Source organism: Gallinula chloropus (genome assembly GCF_964237585.1).
Source record: "Gallinula chloropus genome assembly, chromosome: 16".
Lineage (NCBI taxonomy): Eukaryota > Metazoa > Chordata > Aves > Gruiformes > Rallidae > Gallinula > Gallinula chloropus.
The window spans coordinates 1278231-1305279 of NC_140101.1; the positions used below are offsets into that span (position 1 = coordinate 1278231).

At 57.4% G+C, this 27049-nt stretch overlaps 2 protein-coding genes across 3 annotated transcripts; both read right to left on the reverse strand.

Annotated features, from left to right (window-relative positions):
• FKBP1A (FKBP prolyl isomerase 1A) lies at positions 1–10386 on the reverse strand. Of its 2 annotated transcripts, none has more exons than XM_084271346.1 (5): positions 10277–10386; positions 10091–10138; positions 3252–3364; positions 1852–2004; positions 1–1048 (listed from the first exon to the last, which is right to left on the reverse strand). In XM_084271346.1, the coding sequence occupies exons 1-4, from the start codon at positions 10311–10313 to the stop codon at positions 1876–1878; spliced, it is 327 nt and encodes a 108-aa protein (XP_084127472.1). In that variant the 5' UTR covers positions 10314–10386; the 3' UTR covers positions 1–1048; positions 1852–1875. The 2 variants fall into 2 exon arrangements, with proteins under 2 accessions (XP_084127472.1, XP_084127473.1); XM_084271347.1 differs by having other exon boundaries at positions 1–1051.
• A 2330-nt stretch (positions 10387–12716) lies between these two features.
• On the reverse strand, positions 12717–22786 carry LOC311197690 (sodium-dependent lysophosphatidylcholine symporter 1-like; the record flags this gene model as incomplete). The annotated part of the gene is made up of 15 exons (XM_084271483.1): positions 12717–12836; positions 14113–14160; positions 14398–14574; positions 14848–14991; positions 15987–16099; positions 16388–16471; positions 16666–16749; positions 16841–16962; positions 17472–17562; positions 17686–17843; positions 18267–18345; positions 18756–18888; positions 19765–19889; positions 20182–20307; positions 22688–22786. The coding sequence occupies 14 exons, from the start codon at positions 22784–22786 to the stop codon at positions 14124–14126; spliced, it is 1572 nt and encodes a 523-aa protein (XP_084127609.1). The 3' UTR covers positions 12717–12836; positions 14113–14123.
• Positions 22787–27049: the final 4263 nt, after the last annotated feature.

The following is a 27049-nucleotide window of genomic DNA, read 5'->3' on the forward strand; positions in this document are numbered from 1 at the left end:
TGAGAAAAGCCAGCATAAAGCGTTTTTATTGCAGTAATAAAACTCGATACCTTTTCTGCGGTGGAGAGGGACGTGAACGGCGGCGGTTTCTCTTACCAACTCACTAGGCAGGGAGAGGGGGGCAGACAGGGCAGCAGCAGGGGAAGCTACGCATCGTATGAGACCAGCAAGCAGCGATGACCAGCATCAGGTGTCAGGAGAGAACGGTCAGGTGTGCTCAGACCGGGGACAACTGGGGTCTGATGTTTCCTTTCCAAGAGGGGGGGGAAAGAGGGGATGGGGGTGTTTTCTTTTGAGCTGACTCCCCACCAGCCCTGCCACCTGCCCTGGACACAGCACCTTCCCTTTGTCTGCCGTTTGTTTTTAAAGAAAACCCTGCTGGAAACCCATCTCCGTAAATCCCAAAGCGGGCTGGGGCAGGGAAGGAAGGTCCAGCGTGAGATGGCAGAGTGAAGCAAGGGCAGAGCAGTCCCCTCCTCCTTCTCAGGAGCAAACCCACCGTGCCCATCGGGCTGCTCTGCTGCACCCTCTCTGGAAAGCAGGGAGAGGACACGCTGCTCCCGCGCTGCCCCGGTTCCAGGCAGGGGCCCTAACACACAATCCTAGCGCTACTTTGCTCTCCACATCCATCCAGCCTCACCAGCCTCACTCTGCTATGGCTTTTGCAGCAGCAGCAGCAATTTCTGGTTTGAAAACATCAGAGAGATCTGCACCAAACCGAGTAACTACCAGGTTTCCTTTTGTTCCAGTGACTCCTATCTAAGGTCAGCCCATCTGCGTGCTACCAGTAAAACGTTGCCTACACCTGGAAGGAAAATAAGAGTAAGAACTTGACCCAAAAAGAGTTGAGGTTTACGGCATATAGTTTAAAAAGACATAAAAACACGATACAAGGAGGAAGAGTCAGACGCAAAGCTTAGTGACCAAAGGCATTCAATCGGGGTGTAAGGTTATACAATGAGTGTAGTGGACTATCAGGAAAAGCTCCGTACAAAGTCATGTGCACTCTTCTTGAAGCTGAGATTCTGGGTTCCTCCATGTGCCAAACCTGCTGGGAGAGAGGAGAGGAGGGGCAGGGTCATCACCCTGCCTGTGGAGGAGACCTGGCAGAGGAGGGAGTGTGCTCACCAAAAGGCCGTCCCACTGCAAAGCACGGCTTGCTTAAAGCAGAAGGCGAGCCCCAGTGACAGAGGGGTAACACAGCCCCATCCTGCCTGCACCACAGGACCTGCACAGCCCCATCCTGCCTGCACCACAGGACCCACAGCCCCATCCTGCCTGCACCGCAAGACCCGCACTCCCCCAAAGTACAGCCCTGTCCTGCCTGCACCACAGGACCCACAGCCCCCAGAGCTCAGCCCTGTCCTGCCTGCACCACAGGACCCACAGCCCCCAGAGCACAGCCCTGTCCTGCCTGCACCACAGGACCCACAGCCCCCAGAGCTCAGCTCTGTCCTGCCTGTGCTGCAGGACCCACACCCCCTCCAGAGCAGGACCTACACAGCCCCATCCTGCCTGCACCACAGGACCCGCACCTCCCCAGAGCACAACCTCATCCTGCCTGTGCTGCAGGCCCCACACCCCCCAGAGCTCAGCCCCATCCTGCCTGCACCACAGAACCCACAACCCCCAGAGCACAACCTCATCCTGCCTGTGCTGCAGGCCCCACACCTCCCAAAGCACAGCCCCATCCCCCCTGCTTCTACCCACAGCCAGAACCCTGCCCTATCTCTTTCATACCCCCCACCACCATTGCCTCTATCTCCCATAGCCTGAGGCAAAAGATGGGGGGCCTTAAGTCACACCCAAGCCCCAAAATCCCCCCCCCCAGCAGCTGGTGCCCCTCCTTACCCGAGGACAGGGTGCTGGGGTAGGTCATTCCAATTTCATGAGCTCCACGTCAAAAATTAGAGTGGCGTTTGGTGGGATGATCCCTGGGTGGCCAGTAGAGCCGTAGGCGTAGTCTGGGGAGATGGTCATCTTTGCCCGCTGACCAACACTCATCTGGGGGCAGGAAAGAAGCACAGGGATGTCAGGAGATGTGCACAAGCACCCCGTGAGAGACAGCAAGAGACAAGACCTGTTCTTACTCCTTTGCCTACACTGGGCCAGAGCAGGACCCAGGCTGGACAAGCCAGAGGGGACAGAAAAGGAATAGGAAGGACACAGAATCACAGGGGTGGGAAGGGACCCCCAGAGCTCAAGGGGTCCAACCCCCTGCCAAAGCAGCTCCCCAGCTCATATTGCACAGGGCGGCGTCCAGACGGGGCTGGAATCTCTCCAGAGATGGAGACTCCACACCCCCTGGGCAGCCTGTCCCAGGGCTCCCTCACCCTCCCTGGGGAAAAGTTCTTCCTCTGCTCTAACTTGCAGCCATTGCCCCTTGTCCTGTCCCCACAGACACTGACAAGGGGCTGCCCATTTCCCCCTGCATCCCATCCTTCAGATACTGATAAACATTAATAAGGTCCCCCCTGAGTCTTCTTCTCTCCAGGCTGAACAGCCCCAGCTCCCTCAGCCTTTCCTCATAGGGGAGATGCTCCAGCCCCTTCAGCATCTGTGTCCCTCCTCTGGACTCTCTCCAGGAGATCCCTGGCTGTTTGATCCCAGGGAGCCCAGCACTGGACACAACACTCCAGGTGGGGCCTGACCAGGGCAGAGCAGAGGGGGGAGGATCCCCATCTTCAACCTGCTGGCTGGGAAACGCTGGCATCAGGGGCTGGAAAAGCAGAGCTGGAAGTGTCCTTTCCCCAAGCGCTTTCTAGGACAGGCAGGGAGTGCCAGGCCATTCCTGACAGCCACCAGCATGCCCAGCAGCACGCGGAGCCGGCTGCAGCCAACGTCTGCAGGAGCCCAAGCCCGGCTGTGCCCACCAGCCCTCCCCTCTGCGTGGGCTCCGCAGCCCAGGAGACTGCTCCGTGCTGAGCAGGGGGGGCTGAGCATCCCCCCACCGCCTTTAACTCAGAGCTGACTCAGTGCAGAAATGTCAGCGCTGAGTCACCGCCGTGCTGTAGGTGTTGCTGGGGCCCGGCCCTGCTCCACGCCTGCCAGCTGGCAGGTGGCACTGCAGAAGGTGATATTCACACCCCCGGCTCCCAGCGCCGAGGGGGCGGAGGGAAGGGGGGAAAACACGGGGGGATAATGAGAAAGAAACAACCAGAAAAGCAAAGAACGAGCTGCAGAGAGTGATGATTTCTGCCCACGCCGCAGCTCCCTGGCTGTGCGCGGGGAGGCGGGGAGGAGCCCGGCACCTGAGCGACTCCTTCCTCCCAGCCGCGGATCACCTCCTGCTTGCCCATCACGAACTTGAAGGGCTTGTTCCTGTCACGGGAGGAGTCGAACTTCTTCCCATCCTCCAGCATACCTGGGGAAGAAGAGAGGGAGACGTGGTGACGGTGACACGGGGACAGAGCCAGCGCGCGCCGGCGTGAAGGAGGCTGGGACCTGGCAGCCTGAGCGGGTGACAGTCACCCCTGGGAGAGCTCACACGGGTGTGAGTCAAAGGTGTTTCTCAGCTCAGGCTGCTTTCCCCTGGGGAAACACCTGCACAGGGCAGCCTGGGGCAGGGGGGTGGAAATCCCCACCAGCACCCCCACCCCGGGGCATCATCCCTCTGGGAAGGAGCAGCCCTGGGGCAGGGGAGGATTGCTCCTGGCTGCTTTGCTCTGTGGAGAGAGGTGCTTTTCTGGGCTTGGACCAAGGGCAGATCACAGAATCAGACTGGTCTGGGTTGGTGACAGGGACACCAACCTCCAGGTCTGGAGCTACACAAGGTTGCCCAGGGCCCCAGCCAACCTGGCCTTGAACACCCCCAGGGACGGGGCACCCACCCCCTCTCTGGGCAGCCTGTTCCAGCCCCTCACCACTCTCTCTGCAAAGAACTTCCCCCTAATATCCAATTTAACCCTTCCTTCCTTCAGCTTCACTCCATCCCCCTTGTCCTGCCATTATCTACCCTTTTAACAAGCTGATTCCCCTCCTGTTCCTCTGCTCCATTCAGGGACTGGGAGGCTGCAGTGAGGTCCCCCCACAGCCTTCTCTTCTCCAGGCTGACCCAGCCCAGCTCCCTCAGCCTCTCATGGTGAGGGAAGCAGATGGTGGGGGACAGAGGGAAACATCCCCACCTCAGTGCTGCTGTCAACTGTTTTGCAGGCAGCAGGATCAAGCTGGGTGCTTCCCATCCCACCAGCAAATGCACCCCCCATTCCTCACCACAGTCAGGCATCTGTCCTCAGGCACCCAAAACACAAGCCAAGGGTCCACTGCCCCAGTTTGGCTGTTGTTGGCCTCCAGCCCTTCCCATGCCCCACTATACCCCACTGATCTAGAGGCACATCGCTCCCATACCCAGGAATGATGACGGGGAGAGGCAGCACCAAGTGCTGGCCACATGTGCCCAGGGCAGCCGGTGTTCCCCTGGCACCCAGGGAGGGCTGAGCAAGGCTGATATCCCCAGGGCTAAATATAAATCCTCAACATGAGCAAAGGAGGAATTTCCTCCCCTCCCTTGCTCCCTGCCTGACCTTCTTGGGGAATCTTGGAGCTGGAGCTGCCTTATAGGAGCAGCAACTCCACTGGCCAGGGGAACTGCTGCTCTTGTAAGGCAGATCCTGCTCTGCATTAACACAGCCAAGTGTCCTGTGCAGCAAGAGCAACATTAAACTCTCCTCCAAATGCTTCTCACTTCTTCACTTCCCCAAACAGCCCAAAAATCTGTCTATGTGGCTGGAAACAGCTCTGGAGTCTTGAATAACCAACCTTGCTGAGCAATGCATGGGGCACAGTGGGTTCCCTTCACCAGGGCACTGCCCCTGGGCAAGAGAAAATGTATCTGTGCTGAAGATGGGTCAGGACACCTCAGCCCTGGCTCCTGCTCCAACAGTGGCCAGAGGGAACAGTCAGTCACCAGAGGGAACAGTCACCAGAGGGAACAGTCACCAGAGGGAACAGTCACGGTGATGGGAGGTGCTGACAGAAAGAAGGGAATGGGGAATAAAACCCTTTGCAGGGGCAACAAGCACCAAAACCTCTGGGCTGCTGGAGATGCTGGGGTGGGGGTCAGCAGCCCCACGTTTCAGTCCAGGGGTGGAATTAAGCTCCGAATTTCCCAGAAAGGAAAAATCCTGCGCCTGGGCTCTGAGCATCAGCACCAGCTCAGCCGGTCGGGCTGCAGCCCTGGACTTTGGAATGGTAAGTCTGGAGTTTTCACGTTTCCTCCTTCCAGGATAAACCTCTTTGTGGCTGAACCTGCTTCCAGCTCTGTCTGGCACTGCTCCCCACTCCTGTCCACTGGCCCTGCTCCCACCCGGCGGGGAAGCTGGCAGCAGGGACACGGGGCTGCCCGTGCCGGCTGGCACAGGCAGCGCTGCCTGGCTGGGACATGAGCTGATCCTGAGCTCAGCTCTGAGCCCTCAGGCACCACAACGAGCCAGGGTGGCTGCAGAAGGACAGAGGGGACAGGTTGTGCCTGACACCCTCCTCCCCCAGGCACCCACCGAGGAAAAACCCCGGGGGTCCCACGCTGCACAACCCCCCCCGCTTGCCACAGCACACGGGGAGCTGCAGGGTGCTTGCAGGGCTCTGGGGTAATGCCCATCAGCAACACAGGAGATGCTGCAGACCTCGTGCTGGAGCAGAGAGCACTTCCCAACCCTGCCATGGAGCTCACCTGCCCAAATCCAGCCTCGGGAAGCGTTTCAGAGCTGGCAGCACCCTGCCTACAGAAGAAAGGGACTAAGAGAGTACAGGTGGCTGCAGCAGCCCAAGGAGGTGGATTACTCAGGCGTCCCCTGGGGTCGCACGTGGGTGCTCAGCCCCACTCCCCAGTGTGGGGCTGCTGTGCTCCCCCCACCACGCCAGCAGGGAAAACAAAGAGGCTCTGATGCTCCAGAGACAGCATCCTCATCTCAGGCACTTCCTCTGCCTGCCAGGCTCCCGGGAGATTTCTCTAGCCCCACACAAGTATGAGCAACATTTCCTCATCCCTGCCATCCCCGAACAAGGAGATAACAAGATATTAAAGCTATTATGGAGGCAAAGCATCCTCTGGCAAAAGCAGTTGCCTGGCCAGAGCCCTGGGAGCAGCAGCCAGCACCCAGCACATCCTGATGACTGCAGCCCCTGGCTGGGCCCCTTGCCCACGGCCGACACCAGCCCCACAAGGAGGGCAGAGCCCACTGAGGTGGGTTACAGGGACCCACCTGACACAGCTCCCACCCCGAGTAAAAGATCTGATTCCCCCAGGAGGTCTTGGTTGGGTGATACGGACACCAGGGAGTCATAGAATCATAGAATGGGATGGGTTGGGAGGGACCCCAACGATCACAAAGCTCCAACCCCCTGCCACAGGCAGGAACACCAACCTCCAGGCCTGGAGCTACACAAGGTTGCCCAGGGCCCCATCCAACCCTAATATCCAATTTAACCCTTCCTTCCTTCAGCTTTAATCCACCCCCCTTGTCCTGCCAGTCTCTGCCCTTTAACAAGCTGATTCCCCTCCTGTTCCTCTGCTCCCTTCAGGGACGGGAAGGCTGCAATGAGGTCCCCCCACAGCCTTCTCTTCTCCAGTCCTGGAGGTACCAGAGCAAGGAACGGCACAGCCAGGGCTGTGCGAGGTGGGAGGCTCCAAAAAGCAGCCCCAGCTCCAGCCTGGCAGGCAGCAGGGCCCTGCCAGGTCTCTGCCACACTTGGCAGGCAGCAGCCGGGAGACGCCGGCTGCAACGTGCGACTTGGCTCCGGTCCCCCCCGGGCGGGTAGAGGCAGCAGCGAGCGGTGCTGCAGCAGGCAGAGAGATAAAACCTGAAGGTTTGGGTTTTGCTGGAGGTGCAGAGCCCCACCCGCACCCCTCTTCATCCCCCCTCACCCAGGGTCCCAGATCCATGGCCCAGCCATTGCCCAGGGGTACCTGCTGGCCTCCCCGGGACAGGGAGAGATTGGAGCACTGGACAGGTGCCTCTGCTCCAGCTGGAGGAAGGGGGAGGATGGGAAACCCTTCCCAAAAGCCCTGGGATACCCAGCATGCTCCAGATCCATGTCAGGACAGGGGTGCCCAGCTGAGATTAAGTCCTGCCTCCACCAGCAACCTCTGCCAGATGAGTTATATCCCAGGGCCCAACCTGCCTGCACCAGCAAGGTACCTGCACCCATCACCCAACCCACCCCCACTGCCACCTCCAGATGGACGCAGGAGGGGGCTCTGCCCTCTCCCCTGAAGTGGAGGTGGAGGGATGCTTCAGAAGAAGGCACAGAGCTCCCACAAGCCACCGAAGCAGCAGTCACACGTGTGCCTGGGTAGGAAACGCCTCTCGACCGCAGAGCTGTCGAGCTGCTGTGCAGCGGGGCGGCAGTCACACGGCAGGTGCTGAAAGGACAAGTGGAAGAGCCGAGGCTGCACCCGGGCTGCACTCAGGTGCTGGGCAAGGACGGTGGTTCCCTCTGCACCACCCTGTCACAGAAAGGCAGTTTTCTTGAGCATCCCCCTCTGCCTTTCCATCCCCCTGCTGCGAGCTCACCTCCCCGAGACACAACGAGCTGTGAGGTTTGCTGTTCAGGGAAGGCCATTTGGCTAAGCCCAGTCAGACCTGCTCCCACTTCAGCAGTCCCCAGCACGGCCACAGGCCCCCACTTCCCCCTCCAGAAGCACACCAGGGTGGCTGCACACCCCCTTGGTTGAGTTTCCTTCGCAGCAGACCTCACATCAAAGGCTGTTTTGGGCACCCCACCGTGCAAGCTCCCCAGCAGCCAGCGCTCCCCTGCTCCCCACAGGCTGCAGGCACGACCTCCTGAAGGAGGGGGAAAGGGTCCAACTCCCCCAGCTCCCCCCACACGCCTCCACCACTGCAACCCCCAGCATGAGCAGCCTGTGTCTCCCCAGAGGTTGCTCTGCTCTCCACCTCCCTCCCCACGCTGGGGCTGTCTGTCTGTCTGTCCCTCACTCCTGGGATGAAATGGCTGCTCCCTGTGGGCAGAGACCCCACGGAGCAGGGGTCTGGGCACAGCCAGAAGCAGCAGCAGCCTTTGGATGATGGGTCAGCAGGATTGGTTTTCCCCCAACATGTTTTTTAACCAAGTCACTGCACATCCACAAGGCAGCAGGAGCCAGAGCTGAGCAGCCACACACCCATCACAGTGCACCACGGGCTGCATCTCCCCAGCACCAGCACGTTTCCGCGCGGGAGCAAAGGGCAGCTGGGGATGGAGCTGACACAGGGCTCTAGCAAGAGCCTCGCAGCACATCACCTCCCAGCCCCGATGCTGCTCCGGGCACTGTAACAGGGCTGGGGAATCAAAGGTTTCCAACGCTTCCTGAGAGCAAAGCCCGGCTCTGGCCTCTCACAGGGCAGCGTTCAGCAACCCAAACAGCGTCAGGGCCTGGAGGTGTTTGATTTCTGCTGCCTGCCGAGGCGAGAAGGGGGGGATGGGGGGGCAGAAGCTGCCTGCAGAGAGAACTGGAGGGGGAGGAGGGGGGGGGGGATAAAGGACAAAAGGAGACAATAGCAACAAACAACAAAAAAAGGAAACTAGAGAACCGCTCCCAGCGGATGGAGAGCTGCTGGAGAGGCTCTCAGGAGCCAGTCACCGCGCAGCGCTTCGCCCGAAGCGTGGGGATGGGACCTGGTGACCCACGAGCAGCTCTGCCAGGCTGGGGGCTGGAGCCGGGAGCAGCAGCCGAGCTCCGGCAGCGCTGCGGGAGCGGAGAGCCGGCGCTGGGAGCCGGCGGAGCTGGCAGGCGGCAGGGCTGGCCCACCGGGAGCCTCTTGACTGCCTGCCAGCCTCCCTTTGTTCTTCCACCGGCGGAGGAAACGGGGCGGCCGGGGAGACCGAGTCGCTTCCTCTCCCCCTCCTGACGACGCAGAACAGGCTGTGGGGAGGGGGGAGATGGAGGAGCAGCAGATGGGCTGGATGCCCACCCAGCCCTGCCAGCAGGCAAAGCTGCCCCGGCTGCCTCCCCCCAAGAGAGGGGCACCCTTGGCCTCCCACCGTGGGCGAGGGGAGGGTGTAAAGCACTGGGCTGGGAATGGGAATGGGTTATTACAGCAGGAGCAGCCAGAAATGGGTTGACTCGTTTTTAACCCAGAGGACGATGGCTACCCCGATGAGCAGGAGCTGTTCGAAGGGCGGCCTAAGGAAAGAGGAGACCCCCAAAGCATTTTTGGGGGATCCCAGGGCTGGTTTCTTCTCCCCTCTGAGCTCACAGAGGGCTGCTGGAGGACACTGTGCAGAGTATGAGCTTCCCTGGCTGTTGGGGAGCCCCTCATCAAAATACCACGCCTGAACCCCAAGAAGTGCCCGCATTACCCACACCAGGGGCCCTCTGCCAGAGCGGTGCCCCATACTGCCCAGCCCTAGAAACAGCCGGGGGGTGTCTGTGAGTCTGGGTCTGCCCCACAGACACCCCTGGTGTCACCCCCCCCAAGGGAGAAGGGGCTGGGGAGCAGGGACAGTGTTGGGGAGGGGCTGTACCCCTGCAGCTATCTCCGGCGGGGGGGCCCCGCTCTGACACAGCAAACCCCAAAGCTCCCGGGGCTCTGGCTCACTGGGGGCCCGGGGGGCTGCCAGTGTCCCATGGGACCACCCAACGTGGGGGCTCTGAGCTCAGCCGCTCCACAGCCCGCAGACCTCCGCTGCCCCAGGACCCCCCCGTGGGGTGCTGGGCAGGTGGGCTGCCTACCAGGGGTACCCCTGCCCACCCCTGAGCCGTTTCCTCGGTGGGAAACCACCCCCACCGATGGGGCAGTTGGAGATAGCTCTCACAGCGACCACCGGCACCCCCCCACCCACGGCCACAGGGCACGGCCAGACCCCCGCCCCCGGCCCCAGCCTCCCCCCGGGAGGTGCCTCCTGCCCCCCGGGTCCCACAGGGCGGGGCAGGCCGGACTCCCCCGTTTCCCCGGGGAGCTCCACGGCCCCATCGGGCCGCCCAGACGGGCCGGGCCCGGGGTCCCTACAGGCCGTCGGGGCGGGGGAACCGACCCCGCTCGCCCACGGCGCCCCTGGGTCTCCGGGTCGGGCCCAAACGCCACCCTCCCGCCGTGTGCCGGCGGCGGCCGGGCAGCCCCGCCCCGCAGGGCCCGCGGCGGGCAGCACTCACCCGTGTAATGCACCACGCAGGTCTGGCCGCGCTTGGGGAACGTCCGCCCTGCGGGGAGAGAACGCACCGTCAGCTCGGGACCGGGACCCGGCCCGTTAACCGGGACCGACACCGGAAAGGGCCCGGTCCGGAGAGAGGAGGGAGAGGGAGAGAGGGGAGGGCAGGGCAGGGCAGGCGGCTGCTCACCGTCGCCGGGGGCGATAGTCTCCACATGCACACCCATGCCGGTGCCGGTGCCGTTCGCGCACCCGCAGCGCCCGCAGCCCGAGGGAGGAGGGGCCACGTGTGCGCAGCCTCGGCCGCCGCGCCGCCATAGAGCCCGCCCGCCCGCCGCCCCGGCGGGCCCCGCCCCTCCTCCCCGCCGCCGCCATCTTCCCCGCTCCACCCCCCCCCCGGCACCCCCACCCCCCTTCCTGCCCGGCCCCGGCCGCCATCTTGGCACGCGCAGTTGCCGTGGAAACGCGGCCGTTGCCGTCGGGAGGCAGCGGCGGGACCGGGCCAGCCGCATCCCCGGCGCCCGGCCGGTTCTCCTCCCGAGCGCCCCGGGAAAACCCGCTGAGCTCCGCTCCTCGCGGGTTTTGCCCGTTTATCGGCCCGAGGAGCGCGGGGCCTGGCGGCAGCGAGCGAGCCCGGCCTCGGGTGCCTGGCCCAGCGCAGGCCGCTGCGGAGGCCGCGGGAAGCCTGAGGCGCCAGCGCACCCCGGCCGCGCCCGGGCCCCAGACAAGGCTTTTCATGATTTTAACAGTCCCCAAGGCTGGGCTGAGCCTAAGTGGAGAGTGTGGGGCACATGTAGCCTGCAAGAAGCGGAGATGCGGCGTGGTGGAGCTGCGTTAGAATCAGAGAACCAGCTGGGCTGGAAGAGCCCCTTCAGAGCATGGAGTCCCACCACAGCCTCCCCCTGCCCAGCCCACCTCCAGACCATGTCCCCAAGCACTTCATCCACACACCTTCTAAACCCCTCCAGGGATGGGGACTCCACCACCCCCCTGGGCAGCCTGTCCCAGTGCCTGACAGCCCTTCCAGTGCAGAAACTCTTCCTGATCTCCAATCTGCACCTCCCCGGGGGCAATTTCAAGCCATTCCCTCTCCTCCTGTCACTGGTCACCCCAGAGAAGAGACCGACCCCGACACCTCTGCAGCCGCCTCGCAGGGAGCTGTAGAGAGCGATGAGGTCTCCCCTCAGCCTCCTTCTCTCAAGACTACAAAGCCCCAGTTCCCTCAGCTGCTCCTCACAGGACTCGTGCTCCAGCCCCTTCCCCAGCTCCCTCTCTCTCCTCTGGACGTGCTCCAGCATCTCAACGTCCTTCCTGTAGTGAGGGGCCCAGAGCTGGACACAGCACTGGAGGTGCAGCCTCACCAGAGCAGAAGTATAATGGAACCATCACCATTAACACCACTGCCCACGTTGCTCCTGGTGATGGAGGTCAGCTCCATCCCTCTTCAGCAGAAGACCTGCAGATTCGAACACTCCTGCATCCAAAGGGCCTTTCTTCTGGGAACAACGGCAACCACTTTCTTTTTTTGGTAAAAATAAAGAATTGCTGCAGGCTCAGGCTTTTTTTCCCTCAAAGCGTCCTATTTCCTTACTTCAAGGAGACAAACTCGAGTGTTCACAAGGGAACAGAAGTTCCAAGGACAGCCAAGAGATGAATAAAAAGTCAGTATTCTCAGCAAGGGCGTTAAATGGGACACAAGAGGAGGAGAGTCTTAAAATAACAGATAATGGGATGAAGCAAATTTTAATTGCCTCTATTCCTTGCTTGTATCTTTTAAATACTGAAGTATCGAGGTAATTTTCCCCCCCTTCTTTATGGAAAAGCATTATTTTTTATGGTGAGTCTGCAACACACAGATGGTGCCTGTGGTCCCTGACTTTCCACAAACACACCCGTGAAATGAAAAATAGCAGGAGAAAAAGAGGCACAATCTCACCCCTCCTGATGAATGCTGAGGGACAGTGATAAACAAAGATCTGAAGATACTGCTGGGTGTATGCCCATGCTAGAGCCCCTGCCACGCTCGCTCAGGCATGCTTGTGCCAGTCAGACATGGCAGCTCTCACCCTGGGTGGGGTGTTTTGGGGTTGGTGGGGTTTTTTTTTGCTCCCTGGCATAAACTGCTCATCTCAAGCGAGGTCACCACAACAAAGAGTACATGAGTAGGGCCAAGGAGCTCAGCTAGGCTTGACCACCCCCTCACTGCTCAGGGTCCAGCTCGTCAAGACCCAGGCAAGGTTGAGGTCAGGTTCAGGTGTCTGAACTGTGGAGAAAGCGCAAAAACACTTGGAAAAAAACAAGTGAACTCTGCCCAAAATGCTCCCCGCCCTCTGGATCATTTGCAGAACTCCTGAAACAAGAAATCCCAACAGGGGAAAGCATGACTGTTCAGATTTATAGTAAAAAATAAATGGCATGCTGATACACAGAAGCATTAGCCCAGGCAGCAGCGGAGCTGGCAGGCATCGCGTGCGTCAGCAGCAGCTCCCTGCGCTGCACTGCGTCAGGTCTCGCTTTGCAACGGCCCGTGGTGCGTTCACGGGCCTCACCTCTCTCCCAAGGATTGCCTTTGAAGTCAGTTCAAGCCTTCTGCAGGACTTTCAGCTCTCAGCAGCGCGAGGGATGCTCAAAGGTACTTGCTTGTTCATAAATCCGCAGGCAGTGAGGCTGGAAGCGGCGTGGCGGAGGGCAGCGCATCGCATCCCCTGACGGCACATCCAGTCAGGCGATCCCGAGGAGCATCCTTCACACTCCAGGAAACAAAACATCACACACACAGGGAAAGAAAGAAAAGGAAGAAATTAAAAAGGCACCTGAGAAATCGTTCTGAATCCAGAGGGCTGGAGTGATTGTGCGGGTGACCTGAGGCAGTTCTGAAACACGACGTCCCTCACTGAGCACAGAGCTGCACCACCAGACTTACCCTTTTCAAGCTGAGTCAGTGCACAACTGGGGAGTAATTTGCTCAGCTCCTGCCAGTGTGCACCAGACTGGGGAGCTGCAAGGTCAACCAATGGTCAGATATAGCTCTAGCCCTAAAAATAACCAGCCTCACTCGCTGCCTCTGCACAAGGCTGAACCCGGCTCAGCACTACCAGCCACGGCATGGCTGATTTCTCCTCTCTCCCCCCCTCCTCCATTGTCCCCTCGCTGTTGCCAGGAGAGATGTGGGGGTGCTGAGCAGCTCTTGCAAGATGCTGCTGTAGGAGATGAGGCAACGGGCTACGATTAAAAAGCAACTCAGCTCTTCTTCATATTTATTTGAGGCTTCTGCCATAACCTCCCAACCTGGCAAACACCAGGACAGGCTGCCAGGAACCCGCCCAGCTGCTGAACGGGAGGAAGCACAGGACATGGGAATGGCCTCTTGCACCAAGCAGCTCCGTGTTTCCTCTGAAGTGACTTGGCTAACGAGGCCCAGACAGACAGACAGACGGACAGAGATGGCTGCCACCAGCCCTCTGCCAGGTGTCATTGTTTCCGCACACGCTTTGAAACACCGCTGGCATGAACTTCACCCTCAGTCAAAGACATTCTCCACTGCTCCCTGGGAAATGCTAGTCTAAACACAGAGACGTGCACTGTCTCCACAGTATTTTCCCCTAAAACCTGATCAAAAATAGTTTCCTCTCCAAAACAATCCCTGAGTTCTCTGCACGTGCTTCCCCACAATGTATAGCAACACCTCCGCACCCCAGTGTGCCCGAGCACTGCTCCCAGGCTGGGGGGCAGGGGGGCTTTCCTCCCCAGCACTGCCATCTCTCCCGGGAGGAGAGGATGGATCTGCCTTGCCCAGACCTGCCAGAAGGTTGTTGTGACCAAGCCCTGGAGAAAGCAGCTCTGGCGAGGTGGCAGGACATCCCCCCCCCACCCCCCCAGCCATCCTGTGCCTGCCAGCTGGGAGAGGGAAGGGGTCAGGATGCAAACAAGGCCTTTTGGATAGGAAACAACAGGAAACAATGACATTCCCTGAGAGCAGCACATCCTGACAGCCAGGCGAATCCACATCCTTCCCGATGAACTCACCCACTCCAGGCCTAGGTTAATTCTTGGCTCCTGTGCTGCCCCCGGCGCCTGTAGAAAGGCACAGGAGCGCTCATGAAATCTGGTGTGAAGTCAGCAGCCCCCCCCAAATAACCCCCAGTCCTTTGGGAAAGGCACCCCTGGAGAGGATTGTAGCCCAGCCCTGGGGACCTGGATGGGACACGCAAACTCCCTCCACTGTACCCCACTTCTGTGTCAGGCTGGGACTAAGGTCGGCACCCAGAATAGTGTGATGTGACCTGACTCCCTCCAGCAGCTCAAAGTTACCCTATTGCCTCCATCTCCATTCTCATCTGCTCCCTCCTCTCCTCATTGATGGGATGAAGGCAGAAGATGGTTATGGCAATAAGGAGCAGGCTTATTGGGACTGGAGCCATGAGAAGTTTTAGGGTGAGGATGACAGTGGGGTTGTACCTGCAGTCTCCAGCACGGTAACCTGCAAAACTAAAGAGGAGAATGGGCTTCCTGCCCCCAGACCCACCAGCTCACTGCAGAAAAGCAAGCAGGCACCTCCATTGCTCTCCTCTAGAGTCTATAAAAGGCCCAGTTTTGGGGAATACCAAAACCATTTGGTCCTCTTACTCCCAGTAGATATTGGAAAGGCAAATTTGGATACCCCTGTGACTAATTCCAGCACCTCCTGTCACTCTAGAAAACAGCAGTAGGAAGTGCCCGTGCTGAGCTGATAAAATAGGGGAGGGAGTGTTTGGGGCTTACTGTAAGCTCATTGTCGATATCCCCAAAGCAAGGCCACCTGCAAACTTGTTGAAGAAGACATAAAATGAGTAAAAGAGAGCCTCCAGGTTGAGGCAACTGGGGTTCCTCAGCATGAAGTCATCCACTGCATCCGGCAGCATAGACCTAAGGAGAACCAACCCCACAGACACGTTGGTGACACCCACCCACACTAGCTGAACCCAGCTGCAGCCCCTCCAAGGCATCTTCAGGTGGCAGAGAGACAGAAATCCCTGGCAGAACCCTACCCTGGAGACCGTGTTGTGCCTGTCCTCTGCTGTAGGCAGAGGCTGTCAGCTGCTTCAGAAAGAGAAAGCACCTCGTTCAATGCCTGTGCTGCTGCTGAACTCCATCGCAGATCCCAGAGACACAATGACCAGGTTGGAAAAGACCTTTAATATCATTGAGTCCAACTGTACCTGTCCTCTACTAAACCATATCCCTGAGCACCTCATCTACCTGTCTGTTAAACACACCCAGGGGTGGGGACTCAGCCCCTCCCTGGGCAGCCTGTGCCACAGCCCCACAACTCTTTCAGAGAAGAACTTTGCCCTCCCATCTGCTCTGACCCTGCCCTGGGGCAGCTTGAGCCCATTGCCCCTTGTCCCATCTCCTGGCCCCTGGCTGAAGAGACCATCGCCCACCTCTCTGCACCCTCCTGGCAGGGCAGGGGAGGTGGGGAGAAGGTCTCCCCTCAGCCTCCTCTTCTTCAGGCTGAACACCCCCAGCTCCCTCAGCCACTCCTCATAAGATTTGCTCTCCAGCCCCTTCCCCAGCCTGGTTGCCTTTCTCTGAACACATTCCTGGACCTTGATGCCCTTCTTGTAGTGAGGGGTCCAGAACTGGACACAGTACTCAAGGTGTGACCTCACCAATGCTGAGTACAAGGGCACAATCACCTCCCCAGACCTACTGGCCACACTGCCAGCTGGAACAATGGTGCTGGTGGACCACGGACCACATCTGCATCCCTTTCCAGTCCCACCTCCACATGTCCCTTCGAAGCTGAAAAGCCACCATGCTGAGTAAATGGTCAGTCTTGGCACATCACGGGTGGTGCTTTCCCCAAAACCTTCCCCTCCTCTCCAACTGGCCCGTGGCTCAGAGGTGGCTCTGCTCACCATGGTAAGAGGTAGAGCACAGCCATGCTGCAGCCTGCCATCATCACCAGGAAGACGAAGGCCAGGAAGTTGTGCCTCACCTGCGTGACGGCGACCAGGGTTGGGATCATCAGCTGCAAGAGGGAAAGTAAAAACCAAAACCACACAGGCCCTTCGTGCTGCTCGCAGGCAGCCTGCAGGCACCTGCCCAAGGAAAGGCCACTCTTGCCACAGCAGTGGCCAGGCACAAGGAGTGCAGAACTGCTGTCAACTGCTGGCTTACGTCTTGGTCACCTACAGTGCAGAGGGCACCGCACTTGGGGCCACCTCAGCCAGCTCTTCTCCCCAGAGTGGCTGGGCAAGGCAAGGCTATTTCTTCACAGGGCTTCTCAAGCCACAGCCATAACCATGGGCAAACTCACCGCCAGGCCCACTGAGGCTGCTGTTTTCTTCCCAAATCTCCTCAAAAAAAACTGCCAAGAGGGAACAGAGAGGGAAGCTGCGACCTGAAGAGGCAACGAAAGTAGGGGGGACTTAACAATGCACCCCAGGACTACCCAGTCTCTACCTGGGTGATGTCCTGGCTGATGGGCATAAGCAGCAGTGTGTGACTCTGCGAGGCTGAGCTGCCCACGCCTGAGGGCTGGGGTGACCTGGGGATTAACAGCCCCCCAGAAAGGCCTGCCTGGGGCTCACTTACCAACATGATCAGCACTAAATGCTGGAACTTCCCTGCCAGCCCCGCAGCATGAGTACAGAAGAAGGCAAAGATCCCCTGTGTGATCTAAGAAGGCAACGCAGGGTTTCATGGCTGGGGTCCCTGAGCTCACTGACCGGAGGACTTGCCCATACGTCTCATGCCTTAAGTCTCGCACCTGGAAGGCCAGGGATGCAGAGAGGAAGCCACACAGCAGCTGGGTGTAGGGCTTGTGTCTCATGATCATCCTCAAGCAGGTGGAAAAAGGCAGCTCAACCTTCCCCAGGGGGTTGAGGGGTCCTGAGAGGAGAGACAGCCGGGCTCGCACTGGAGCTGCCACAAACCAATGCAGCAGGGTGGGAGGCAGGGGGGGAATCGTGCTGCTGTGTCTGGGGTGCAGCTCGGGTGGGTGCAGAGCTATTGGGTTCTGACATCTCAGCACAGAGACAGCAGCCGTGGTGTCAGCTCCAGGGAGGGTTTCCCCTCCGTACACCGCGCTCCCGGGCTGGCTGGCCCAGCTCTGCAGGCCATGTGTTGGCGTGAGGCACTGAGCTGCAGGCCCTGGCCGTCTTCTCACAGGAGCTCCCAGGCAGGCAGAGCCTTCCTTCCTCCAGACCATCTCCCCTCTCTGCAGGCAAGATGCTGCCAGCGCAACCCGAGGATGGTCTCAGCATCCAAACGTGTGTTGTGTTTCTGAGCCCCACACCCAGGGAGCCCAGCTCCCTCTGCCCCACACCTTCCTTTGCATCCACATCCTCACCATGCACTGCCACTGGGCACCCTCCAAATCACACCGAAATGGGCCTTACCAGCCTGCTCCCTGACGCCAAAGATGAGAATCAGACAGGACAGGCAATAGATTGAGCTCAGCACCAGGGCTGCATATACATAGGCCATGCGCTGGAAAAGGAGAGGCAGTACACGGTGACAACACAGGCACCATGCCCAGAGCTGGCAGCATGGCCAGCAGCACCTCCCCAGACCTTGCAGGAGGAGCAGAGGGGCAGCCAGGCCAGCCCTTACCGTGTTCTCCAGAGAGTCCATGAGGCTGTAGGTGCTGGTATTGAGCACAGTCGCGTTTGACAAGTAACAGTCGATCACCATGCGGGCATGATACCTGCCCACAATCTGCCCTTGGATTCCTGACCCAAGGAGTGTGCTGAAGACTTCCATCCCCATTCCTGCCAGGAAAACCAGGAGAGAAACCTCAGTCCCACTCTCTGGCTGATAGGACACATCCCTCTGACAGGGGAAGAGACCAGCTTTGGGAATGGAATTGGAGGCACCGACACCCAGACCTGCTGCAGAAGATGATACCTGCTATTTCTACCTGCTCTGATTTGTTTCCCTTGGCTCCAGCAGTAAATGCTGGAACGTTTGGAAACAATAAATCCAGGGCCTGAGTCCTGTAGGGATGATACAGATCTAAGAAATGTTTCTGCAGGTGAATTTGGTGCAGCAGATGACTGGCTTCATCCCTCTTCATGTTCCTGGTTTACTCCATCCACTCTTCAGCATGATCAAGACCAGAGGAACTTACCTCTCTTCTGGGGAGCGTCTCTCAGGGGCGCAGGCACACAGGGCTGCAGGGCACAGCTACTTACTGTAGGCAGTGGCTGAGTCACGGTCTCTCTGGGTTCCTCCCAGGAACATTGTCAGAGAAGTGTAGGGCACATGGTGACACTAGGGAGAGCACAGTTCAAACACAGCTCCCACTGCTGCTTCCCTGCTTGTCTGGTTCTGACCCCCCTTGTCCCTACACAGGGCAGGTACTGCTCCTTTCCTTGCCACCTCTGCACACAGGTGGCTTTTCACCCTCTTGTGTGATTGTCTCTGTTCCCACAAACCAGTGATGGAGAAGTTCACATCATCACATACAGGCAGCCCAGCCAAACCCCCAGCATTAAAGTGCACCTCTGCATCTCACCATCCCTGTGGGGTTGTGACCCTCATCGCTCCCCAGCAAATCTCCCCCAGACTCTGCTCCAGGTCCTTTCCTGGAGAGGCTGAGCCTCCCCCCCCCAAGCTGCCCCTGTTTCTTGCTGTAGAGGATGATGTGTAAGGCAGTTGGCCCCAGGCAGCGTGTTCCTTACAGTAATACAAATCTGGAAGGAGGTGTACATGAACAGGTGCCACAGGAATTTCAGGGAGGTGGGGGTGGTATCCGGGAGCGTGAACCAGGTCATGAGGTAGCAGAACACCCCAAATGGTGTGGACCATGCAACCCTGGGGAAGAAGCAGAGCTGGTCAGATGTGACCCTCAGATAAGGTGGCCGCACTTCTCGTTGCATAAGCTGACCTACGTGACACGGCCTCTTCCCCATCTTCCAAACCACAGCCAAGATACCGAGATCTGCTCAAGTGAGCGTCCATCAGTCAAGCTGGGGTGGCTAAACACAAACCCTGGGACAGAGTAATGTCCAGGTTGTACAACAGTTCATATTGCTGGAGACAGGACAAGGGGCAATGGCTGCAAGTTAGAGCAGAGGAAGAACTTTTCCCCAAGGAGGGTGAGGGAGCCCTGGGACAGGCTGCCCAGGGGGTGTGGAGTCTCCATCTCTGGAGAGATTCCAGCCCCGTCTGGACGCCGCCCTGTGCAATATGAGCTGGGGAGCTGCTTGGGCAGGGGGTTGGACCCCATGGGCTCTCCAGGTCCCTTCCAACTCCTGTGATTCTGTGTGATTCTGTGATTCTCTTGCTTAACTACTTCAAGCCCTTGCCCTGTAGCATCACCCTGGGGGCAGCCCTAACCCTCTGCGTGCAGGATTTGCCCCTGGTTAAAGCCTGGTGGAGACCTGCTGGCACAGCAGGCTGCCAAGCTCTGTACCTGCCACTGCACAGGCCTCACAGAGCATTTAACCCCACAGCCTCCAAACCAGCGAGTGTACAGGTCTGCAGTACATTTCCCCTCATTCACTGTGACGACATACAGACCCCACCACAAGTTATCTGTAAGTGTCCTTGTGACGTTAAGGTTTTGTAATCCTTCACAAGCCACAGGCACGTCAGCCTCTGGTGAGGCAGCCCAGCTACCTGCTCCTGCTAGAACTGAGGAACTTGAGCCCAGCAAAGACCTCATGAGGCTCCAGCTCTGACACTCACCATGGAACCAGCTTGCCGTATTTTCTCCTCGGACTCTTGCTGACCAGGAGGCCAATAGTAGGGTCTGTAACTGCATCCCAAGCTCTCCCAATGATTATGATCAAAGAGACGTAGAATGGCTCCAGCTGGTGGGGAAATGGAAACCACAGCTCAGAAGGGAAAGAAGTCCTGGCAAAAAGCTGCAAACAGACAGCATGATACAGCTTGCTGTAGTTGATGCTTCATCTGCATCCCCTGGAGACCACTCCAAGCATTGGAATGGCCTGAAAATGTCTCCTGCACGCCCACCACCAATATTTACATCCAGTTTGAATGCTTAACTCTGATAAGCCACCCACCAAACTCTACCCTTGCCCCAGTCTGCTGGGCTTATGCTAAACCCCTCTGCAGGTAACCCCATCTCACGTGGCCACTCGCCTGCACAACGTCCAAGAGGAAGATCTGGAGGAAGAACCCAAGGGTGTTTCCTGTCATCTGGTAGGGAATGCCCCCAACAGCATAGCAGATCTTCCTGCAGAGTGGCAGTCCTGGCTTCTCCTGCAGCTGAGACACCAGGGAACAAGCCCACATGAGACACGATGCACACCTCTGGCTGACAGCAAACCTCCAGCCACTGCTTGTCCCAGCCACTGAAGTCTCCAAGTGCTCCTTCAACCCCAAGTCACTTGATAACTCTCACCTCAGACCTCATCAAGACACACATACCTGTCCTTTGGCCGGACATCACTCCATCTGATACCTACAAGCAAGGTGGAAATGACAGTTGGGGTGCTGTAGGGTGCTTCCCCACCTGCTGGTAATTGTGATAGGTGAGGGTACAGTGCTTCCTACACACAACCTGCCCTTGGAGAGCAGAGTGGTTCCTGAGGTCCTCCTCAGGATATAGAAATATAGATTTCATATTCATATTCAGCCTCCCTCCTCACTCCAGCCCCAGCCCACATCCACTCCTCCACCCAAAGCCCTAAGGCAGGAGCTGATCAGCTGGCATCTGTCTTGTTTGCTCCTCTTGTCACCAGGACCACATCCCTGGTGTTTCACCTTGGTTCTCCTTCACAGACTGCAACCCTAAGTGAGATCCAGATCTAATGCCAGGCACAGAGCTATCTGCTGAGCTGGGCTAACACTTCTTCTTTCCTCTTCTGTTGAGCCACAATCCAGTGGTTTGAGTTCTTTAATATTAAAAAGCACAAACTGCAGCAGGGTTACAGTGATGGTAACAGGAGCAGTCCAAGGAGTGAGACTCTTGGACTTCTCAAGGCCAGAGCCCAGGGGATTTCTATAGATCACCAGGGAAAACACAAGAAACATCTCTGCACAGGGAAAGGGCTGATGGCAAAGCCTCTATTTTATTTGGATGTGGTTGGCTTCAGTAAACACCATACCAAGCCTCAAACCTGGCACGTTCCCAGAGGCTACCTACAGCACTGATTTCCTCCCAGCCCTGACATGAACTCGCTGTCTGACACGTTCCAGGACAGGGAGCATCCTGCAGAACACAAGGTGAGAGCACGCAGCAAGCCTGGGCTTGGCTTTCCACTGGCCTGAAGCAGCGTGTGGCCTTGGTTGCAGCTCAGCTTTCCTATGAGCAGACCAGTCATGGTCATTCCTGTCAGGATAGGGCAGGCAGTGGTGGGGTCACAGAGCAGCTGCCTGGAGACCAGGGCTGACCTCCTGTCTCAGCACAGGCTGCTTTGGATGATGCTTGGGGCTGTCAGAGTCATCAGCCACCCAGGTTCCTGGCCCACACCAGGTTTCAGCTTTCCCAGTTGCAGCTCAGAGTGTGGCAGGCAGGTTGATGTCCTGCACCCAAAAAAGCACACAGCCCTTTCTGGAAAGGTTTGGGAGGCTCCCCTGTGCACGTGGGGCAGATGTCCATCCCAGGAGACAAGCCTGGTCCAGGCATGGCTGTAAAAGGCTGTGAGCTCCTCCCTCAAGAGCAGAACAGGGAGGGATGGACACTTGGCATGGGTTAGGCAACAAGAGGCTGGGTGGAGGGAGAGGCTGCAGGCTCACATCCACAGCAGGGTCACCGGGAAGTGAGTCAGGGATTGCTTCAAATTCCCACTCCCCCTCATCTCTCCTGGGGTGTGGGGGCAACCTGCCGGTTCCCCAGCTGTCTGGGCTGAGGTGGCTTGCTGTACCACTGACGTGACAGCCACCCTGGAGGGATGACAGACCTTCACCATGACACTACTTGGAGCAGCTTCCAAAAGCACAGGCACAACCCCAAAAAGCAGCATTCCAGAAAGCACCAAGTGTGTCTCCTTCCTGCAGCGCTCAGCAGGAACTCCTGCACAGCCCACGTCACAGAAAACACCCCGACACCGCTGTGCACAGCAGGCTGGGAGCCCAGCCTCTCCCTGCACAGCCAGGAAGCAGAGTGCCAGCTCTCCCCCGTGCTAGGTACCCACAGCAGCCTGCTCATACCTCTCCTTCCAGCTCTTTCTCTGCCTTTTTACAGCACAGTGAGAGCCGGGACCCTCGTACATCCAATTCCAGACCAACCTTGCCCCAGAGGGATGGCTGAAGCGTTAGGGTTGCACCACCCCTGAGGAGCACTTACTCATACAGCATCTTGCTTCCACAGCAGTTCCTTTTCTAAAATTACAGGGGCAGACTCCCTGGGCTGTGAGGTTTTTGTGGCAGCGTTTTGTTCTCTTCACACTCAGCAGGCAGGACCAGCGCTCCGCACGCCTCTGCCCGATGCGCTTGGGAGAGAAAACCAGCAGCGACAAACCAACCCAAAAGGCAAAGCCTGGCTGTAACAACGTGTTCCTGAGCTTGAGTCACAACCACTTGGTGACACCCCCACAGCCTGCAGCAGGCAGGCTCTGCGTGGGCGGGTGCACTTGTGTTAGCGTGTGCGCACGCGGGGCGCGTGGCTGCGTGGAGGAAAAGCACCCTGGGGCAGGGGTCTTACCTCCCTGCAGACCACGGTCCTCTCTGGAAGGTCAGCTTCTTGGTCTGAGCTGTGCAGCTCGGTGTCTTCGTGACCTTCTGGAAGTGTGACTTCAGACATGATGGTGTCTGTCGGCAGCTCTCAGAAGCTTCCTGGTTCCGGGCTCAGGGTGAGGAAGTTACTTCAGGTCTTATGGAAATTCCTAACAGAGGGTCCTGTATGGCCAAATCCTGGCTATAAAGGCTGGACACGAGACAGGCTGTGCAAGACAAGTGGAGGAATCCAACGCTCCTCAAACGTCAAGCTGGGTCCAGCACATCCACCCTATCCAAGGGCTACTCCCACACTGAGATCTGAGGAGTCTGGGGAAGAAGCCTTTAGCCAGAGCTCCAGATGACTGCAGGAACGCGTTCCAGCCAGCCCAGGACTGCTGCCTCAGCACCAGCAACACCCAGTTGCACAGAGCCAGCATGGAAAGCCCAGAGCGGGCAGCCAGAGCGGCCGGAGCAGCCAGGGAGAGGGCAGGGGGGACAGGCAAGTTCTCACCCCAGCAAAGCTCCTCTCTCCCAATGCAGTCCAGAAAGCCCAGGAGCTCAGCTCCTTATTTGGGGCTGTGAAAACTCCCTGACCCTTTGCTTTGCTGTCTCCTTAAAGGATACAAAACATTGGCACAGCCTTAGCCCAGAACAACATCAGTGGGAGTAGGAGGCGTGGGATACATTTTCCTTTCTCAATTAAGTAAGATCAGGAATTATCAACCACTTTCAGTGCCTGAGCTCCTGAGAGCTCTCCCATGGCAATGCAGACCCCACACAGTATGTTTTAGCTTAGTGACAAGAGCCATGCTTTTCTTAGTCCCCTTTCACAGACCCTTCGTAGCCCACAGAGCCCAGCAGTCTTGGTACCACAAACCACAAATTACTCCTACGTTAAGAGTGGTTGGAGCCTGGTTACTCAGTGCTGCTTGTGTGGGAGCAGCCAAGTTCCCAAGGCAGCGGTGCTCACAGCACACAGCTCCTCACCGTTACAGGCACTCAGCAAAGCAAAGGCAGAGGGAGAAACCTGCTTCAGAAGACAGAAGGCACACAGCAAAGGCTGGCAGGAGAGGGATCAGGCTGGCAGGAGAGGGATCAGGCTGCCCCTCGCCTGCTGATCATCCCTGTGGCACTGCAGGCTCTCTAAAACCAGGCTTGATCAAACTCAGGTCTCCAAGACTGAACTTACCTGCACCAACCAGGGCAGAAAACATGCAAAACGCTCTCCCTGCTCTCCTCCCCAGTTGGGAAAAGCTGCTGGGAGCGTTTGGTCCATGGGATTTCTCTGCACCACCCCTGGTACCCAAGGGAAACACCAGCACCCATTCCACAAGCTGCCTCACAACACCTTCAGCTCAGCCTTGCCTTGTCCAGTGGGGTTTAATCTAAAACCCCACGAATTTCACAGGCTGAGAAGTTAACAAGCCACATTACAACTGAGTCAGTGGCATCTCTCCTCACTGCTATTTTCCTGTCACCCCAGATAACGAGCATCACTCAGCGCTGGGCCGCAGCCAGCGCAGCCGGAGCCAAATCCCCGTCTCCCACCAGCATATCTAAGCACACATCTCTGTAAGAAAACAAACCAGCTCTCTCCCCACCCAAGAGAAAAGTGGAAACGCAAAAGGAAATAGAAAATAATTCATTTCTTTTTTAATTCCCAGGCCAGTTTGTACCCACTCACCCCTCACACTTTCATTTGGTCAGACACAAAGTACCTTTGGAAATTGTACTCAGCACTTAATCCTCTGGCTCTGTGGCATTAATTTACTCCCCAGGTGCAAATAGCTGCGTTTTCTGCTCACAGACAGAAAGCCAATGGATGACCAACAGTTACCTCCTGGAGCAGCAGCGCAGCTCTGGCTCCCTGGCTAGTTCAGCACACAGTTATCTTCAACGCAGGAAAGCTTTACTCCTGCTCTGCTCCTCCCACAGCCCTTTGTCGTGTGGCTCAGTGCCTTACACAGGAGAGCATCACCCTGGGGGTCTAGGCAGGATGTCACGATTGCTGGAGCAGCACGGGGAGCTCTCAGCCCACCTCTGCACAAGAGGTTTGTGCTGGAAAGGCAGATTTTGGTGAAAAGCACCAGTCTGGCTGTCAATCACAGCTATACACCGGGCTACCTGCTGCAAGCAGCCAGCTTTCTAATAACAACACGCACCAAAGCCTGAAATCTAACCAACCCAGCTCCCTGCACGCTGCACACCAGGGGTCTGGAGCAGAAGGATGGTCCCTTGTCCACCACCACGCTGTTGTTTTGCTCTCTGTTGCTTAGAAATCGGTTTTGAAAGCTTAGGGAAGCTGCAACACTGCAGCTACACCCATTTCTCTGTTCCACAAATACTCATCGAAGGGCTCTTGGAGAAGCCAGAGCTCTGCAGTTTAAGGTCGTGCTGGAGTTCACTCACTGCAATGGAAAGGTCCCTTCCCCAGAATTCCCTTCTCTGCCTCAAGAGTGTGACATCTTATCTCCCAAGGCAGCCCAGGGCCCAGGAATGTGTGACACAAACAGCCCCAGTCCCAGCCATGCTCCCTGAACAGCTTTTCTCAGGGTACTGTGACCTGGAGTCGGGCTGCTCGGGCAAGGGAGCCCCAATAAAAAACAAAGAAAGAAACCCCCAAAGATGTCAAAAGCCAGAAAATTGGAGGGTTTTTTGGCACAGAAACAAATAGCAGCATTGGAATACATTCTGCTAGTGAGTCCTCTGAAGGTTTACCCCTCCCTGGCTGCTCTGAGCACGGCCAGCAGCTCTCATGTTCCACCAGCATGGCCAGAAGAAACGTCAACTCGAAGTCCTTTTTCTTGATAAGAAATAATTGGTAAAGCAGTGCTGCCTTCAAAGGAAAACCTTCCTGTCTGAACTCCCAAAGAACATCCCAGGAGCAGAAGGACATCCTTTTGCTCACTCCTCTAAATACAGACACCAGGCAGATGAAGACTCACGAAGCTGCCATGGCCCAAAGGTCGTTTTCTCCTTCTGGAAAGGTTTAGCTTTGTCCATCAGTGAGAAGCAAAGAATAAATTAAATAATAATTAAAGTCCTGGTTCTGGCCAGGCCAGAGTTCACCTCCCCAGGCAGCCAGCACAGGTGAGCTGAGTTACCCCAGGCTGTTTCTACACCACCTGGCATCACTCCCCATAAGAGGGGCTGGTCAGAGCGGGGTGCTCCTGGGTACCTCCAGGGCAGTCTGAGGGTGTCCAGGGCACCCAGTCAGTCCTCACTTCAGTGCAGTTCTCTGTGTAATTTCCCACAGGCTATTATTGTTCCCCTTTCATGGTGATTTTGTCAGCCAACTGTCCTTATCCCACCCCACGGAGGCTCTGCCTGTTTCTCCTCCGGGAGTGAGCGAGCAGCGTGTTTGGGGCTGAACCACCACAACTAAATAACCGATTAAAACCAAAAGCATCGAGGAAAAAGAAACAAACCCCAACATTTACAGTCGCCCTCTTGCAGCTGCAGGTGTGCACTGAGATTTCTTGCTCCTTATCTTGTCACTCAGCTTCTGTTTATGGAAAGAAACAGGGAGCAGGAAACACCCCGCGGCAAAGGCGGCATTACAGAGGGGAGGCAGAGTTCCCAGGAAGCAAACCAGACCCTCAGTGAGGAAACACTATCAGCAAGCACAGGAGCTCAATCTTGGCAGTGAGGGTACGTGTAAAGGAAAGGGGGGGGAAGGAACTGTGTGCAAAGGATAAAAATCCAAGGAAGTGCTACGATTGCCAGTGTGAGGAAAGGAAAACTGTTAAAATACAGCACTCAGGCAGTGAAAGGCATCAGCCCCAGATAGGGCAGCAGAGCTGGCAAACCAGGCTGTGTCTTACCATACAGAAACTGAAGAGAAGCAGGTTTTCCCCTGAGATGTGGAGCACTGCCTGAGCACCCCCTGAGACCGGGAAGACAGGCAAGTCTCCCTGGCTGGGGGGGGAAATCACAGGGAAATAGAGTAAAATCAAGGTGTCAGTGTTTAGAAAAGCCCAAGCTCAGGCTGTGACTGTTGGGACAAAGGAAGGAGATTTTACTAGAGAGAAAGGCAAATTCACTAAGGAACTATAGGAGTGCAAGGAGTGAGCACTTACCTTCCAGCAGCGACACACCAAAGAGCAGCACAAGTGACAAGGAAGGTGCTATTTTTTACAGAAATAGTTATCTCTTTCCACCACCCCCCTTCTTCCTGTTCTGGTGTGTTATCCCCCTTCTTTGTTAATTAGCCTGTTTTTATAACAAAACATCCCAGCAGGAGGAGATAGCTCAGTACAGGAGGTTGCAGGCAGGCTGCTTTCGGGTTGTTCCACAGGCTCTTGTCAGCTTGGGAAGAAGATAAGTGTATCTTGGTTACTGATAGCGC

What these genes read in the sequence shown, in the direction of transcription:
- FKBP1A (XM_084271346.1), bottom strand. Translation starts at nt 10,313, where the DNA reads ATGGGTGTGCATGTGGAGACTATCGCCCCCGGCGACG. An exon ending in GACTATCGCCCCCGGCGACG is followed by an intron (nt 10,139 to 10,276) that starts GTGAGCAGCCGC and finishes CTCTCCCCGCAG; the next exon opens with GGCGGACGTTCCCCAAGCGC. An exon ending in CTGCGTGGTGCATTACACGG is followed by an intron (nt 3,365 to 10,090) that starts GTGAGTGCTGCC and finishes CTTCTTCCCCAG; the next exon opens with GTATGCTGGAGGATGGGAAG.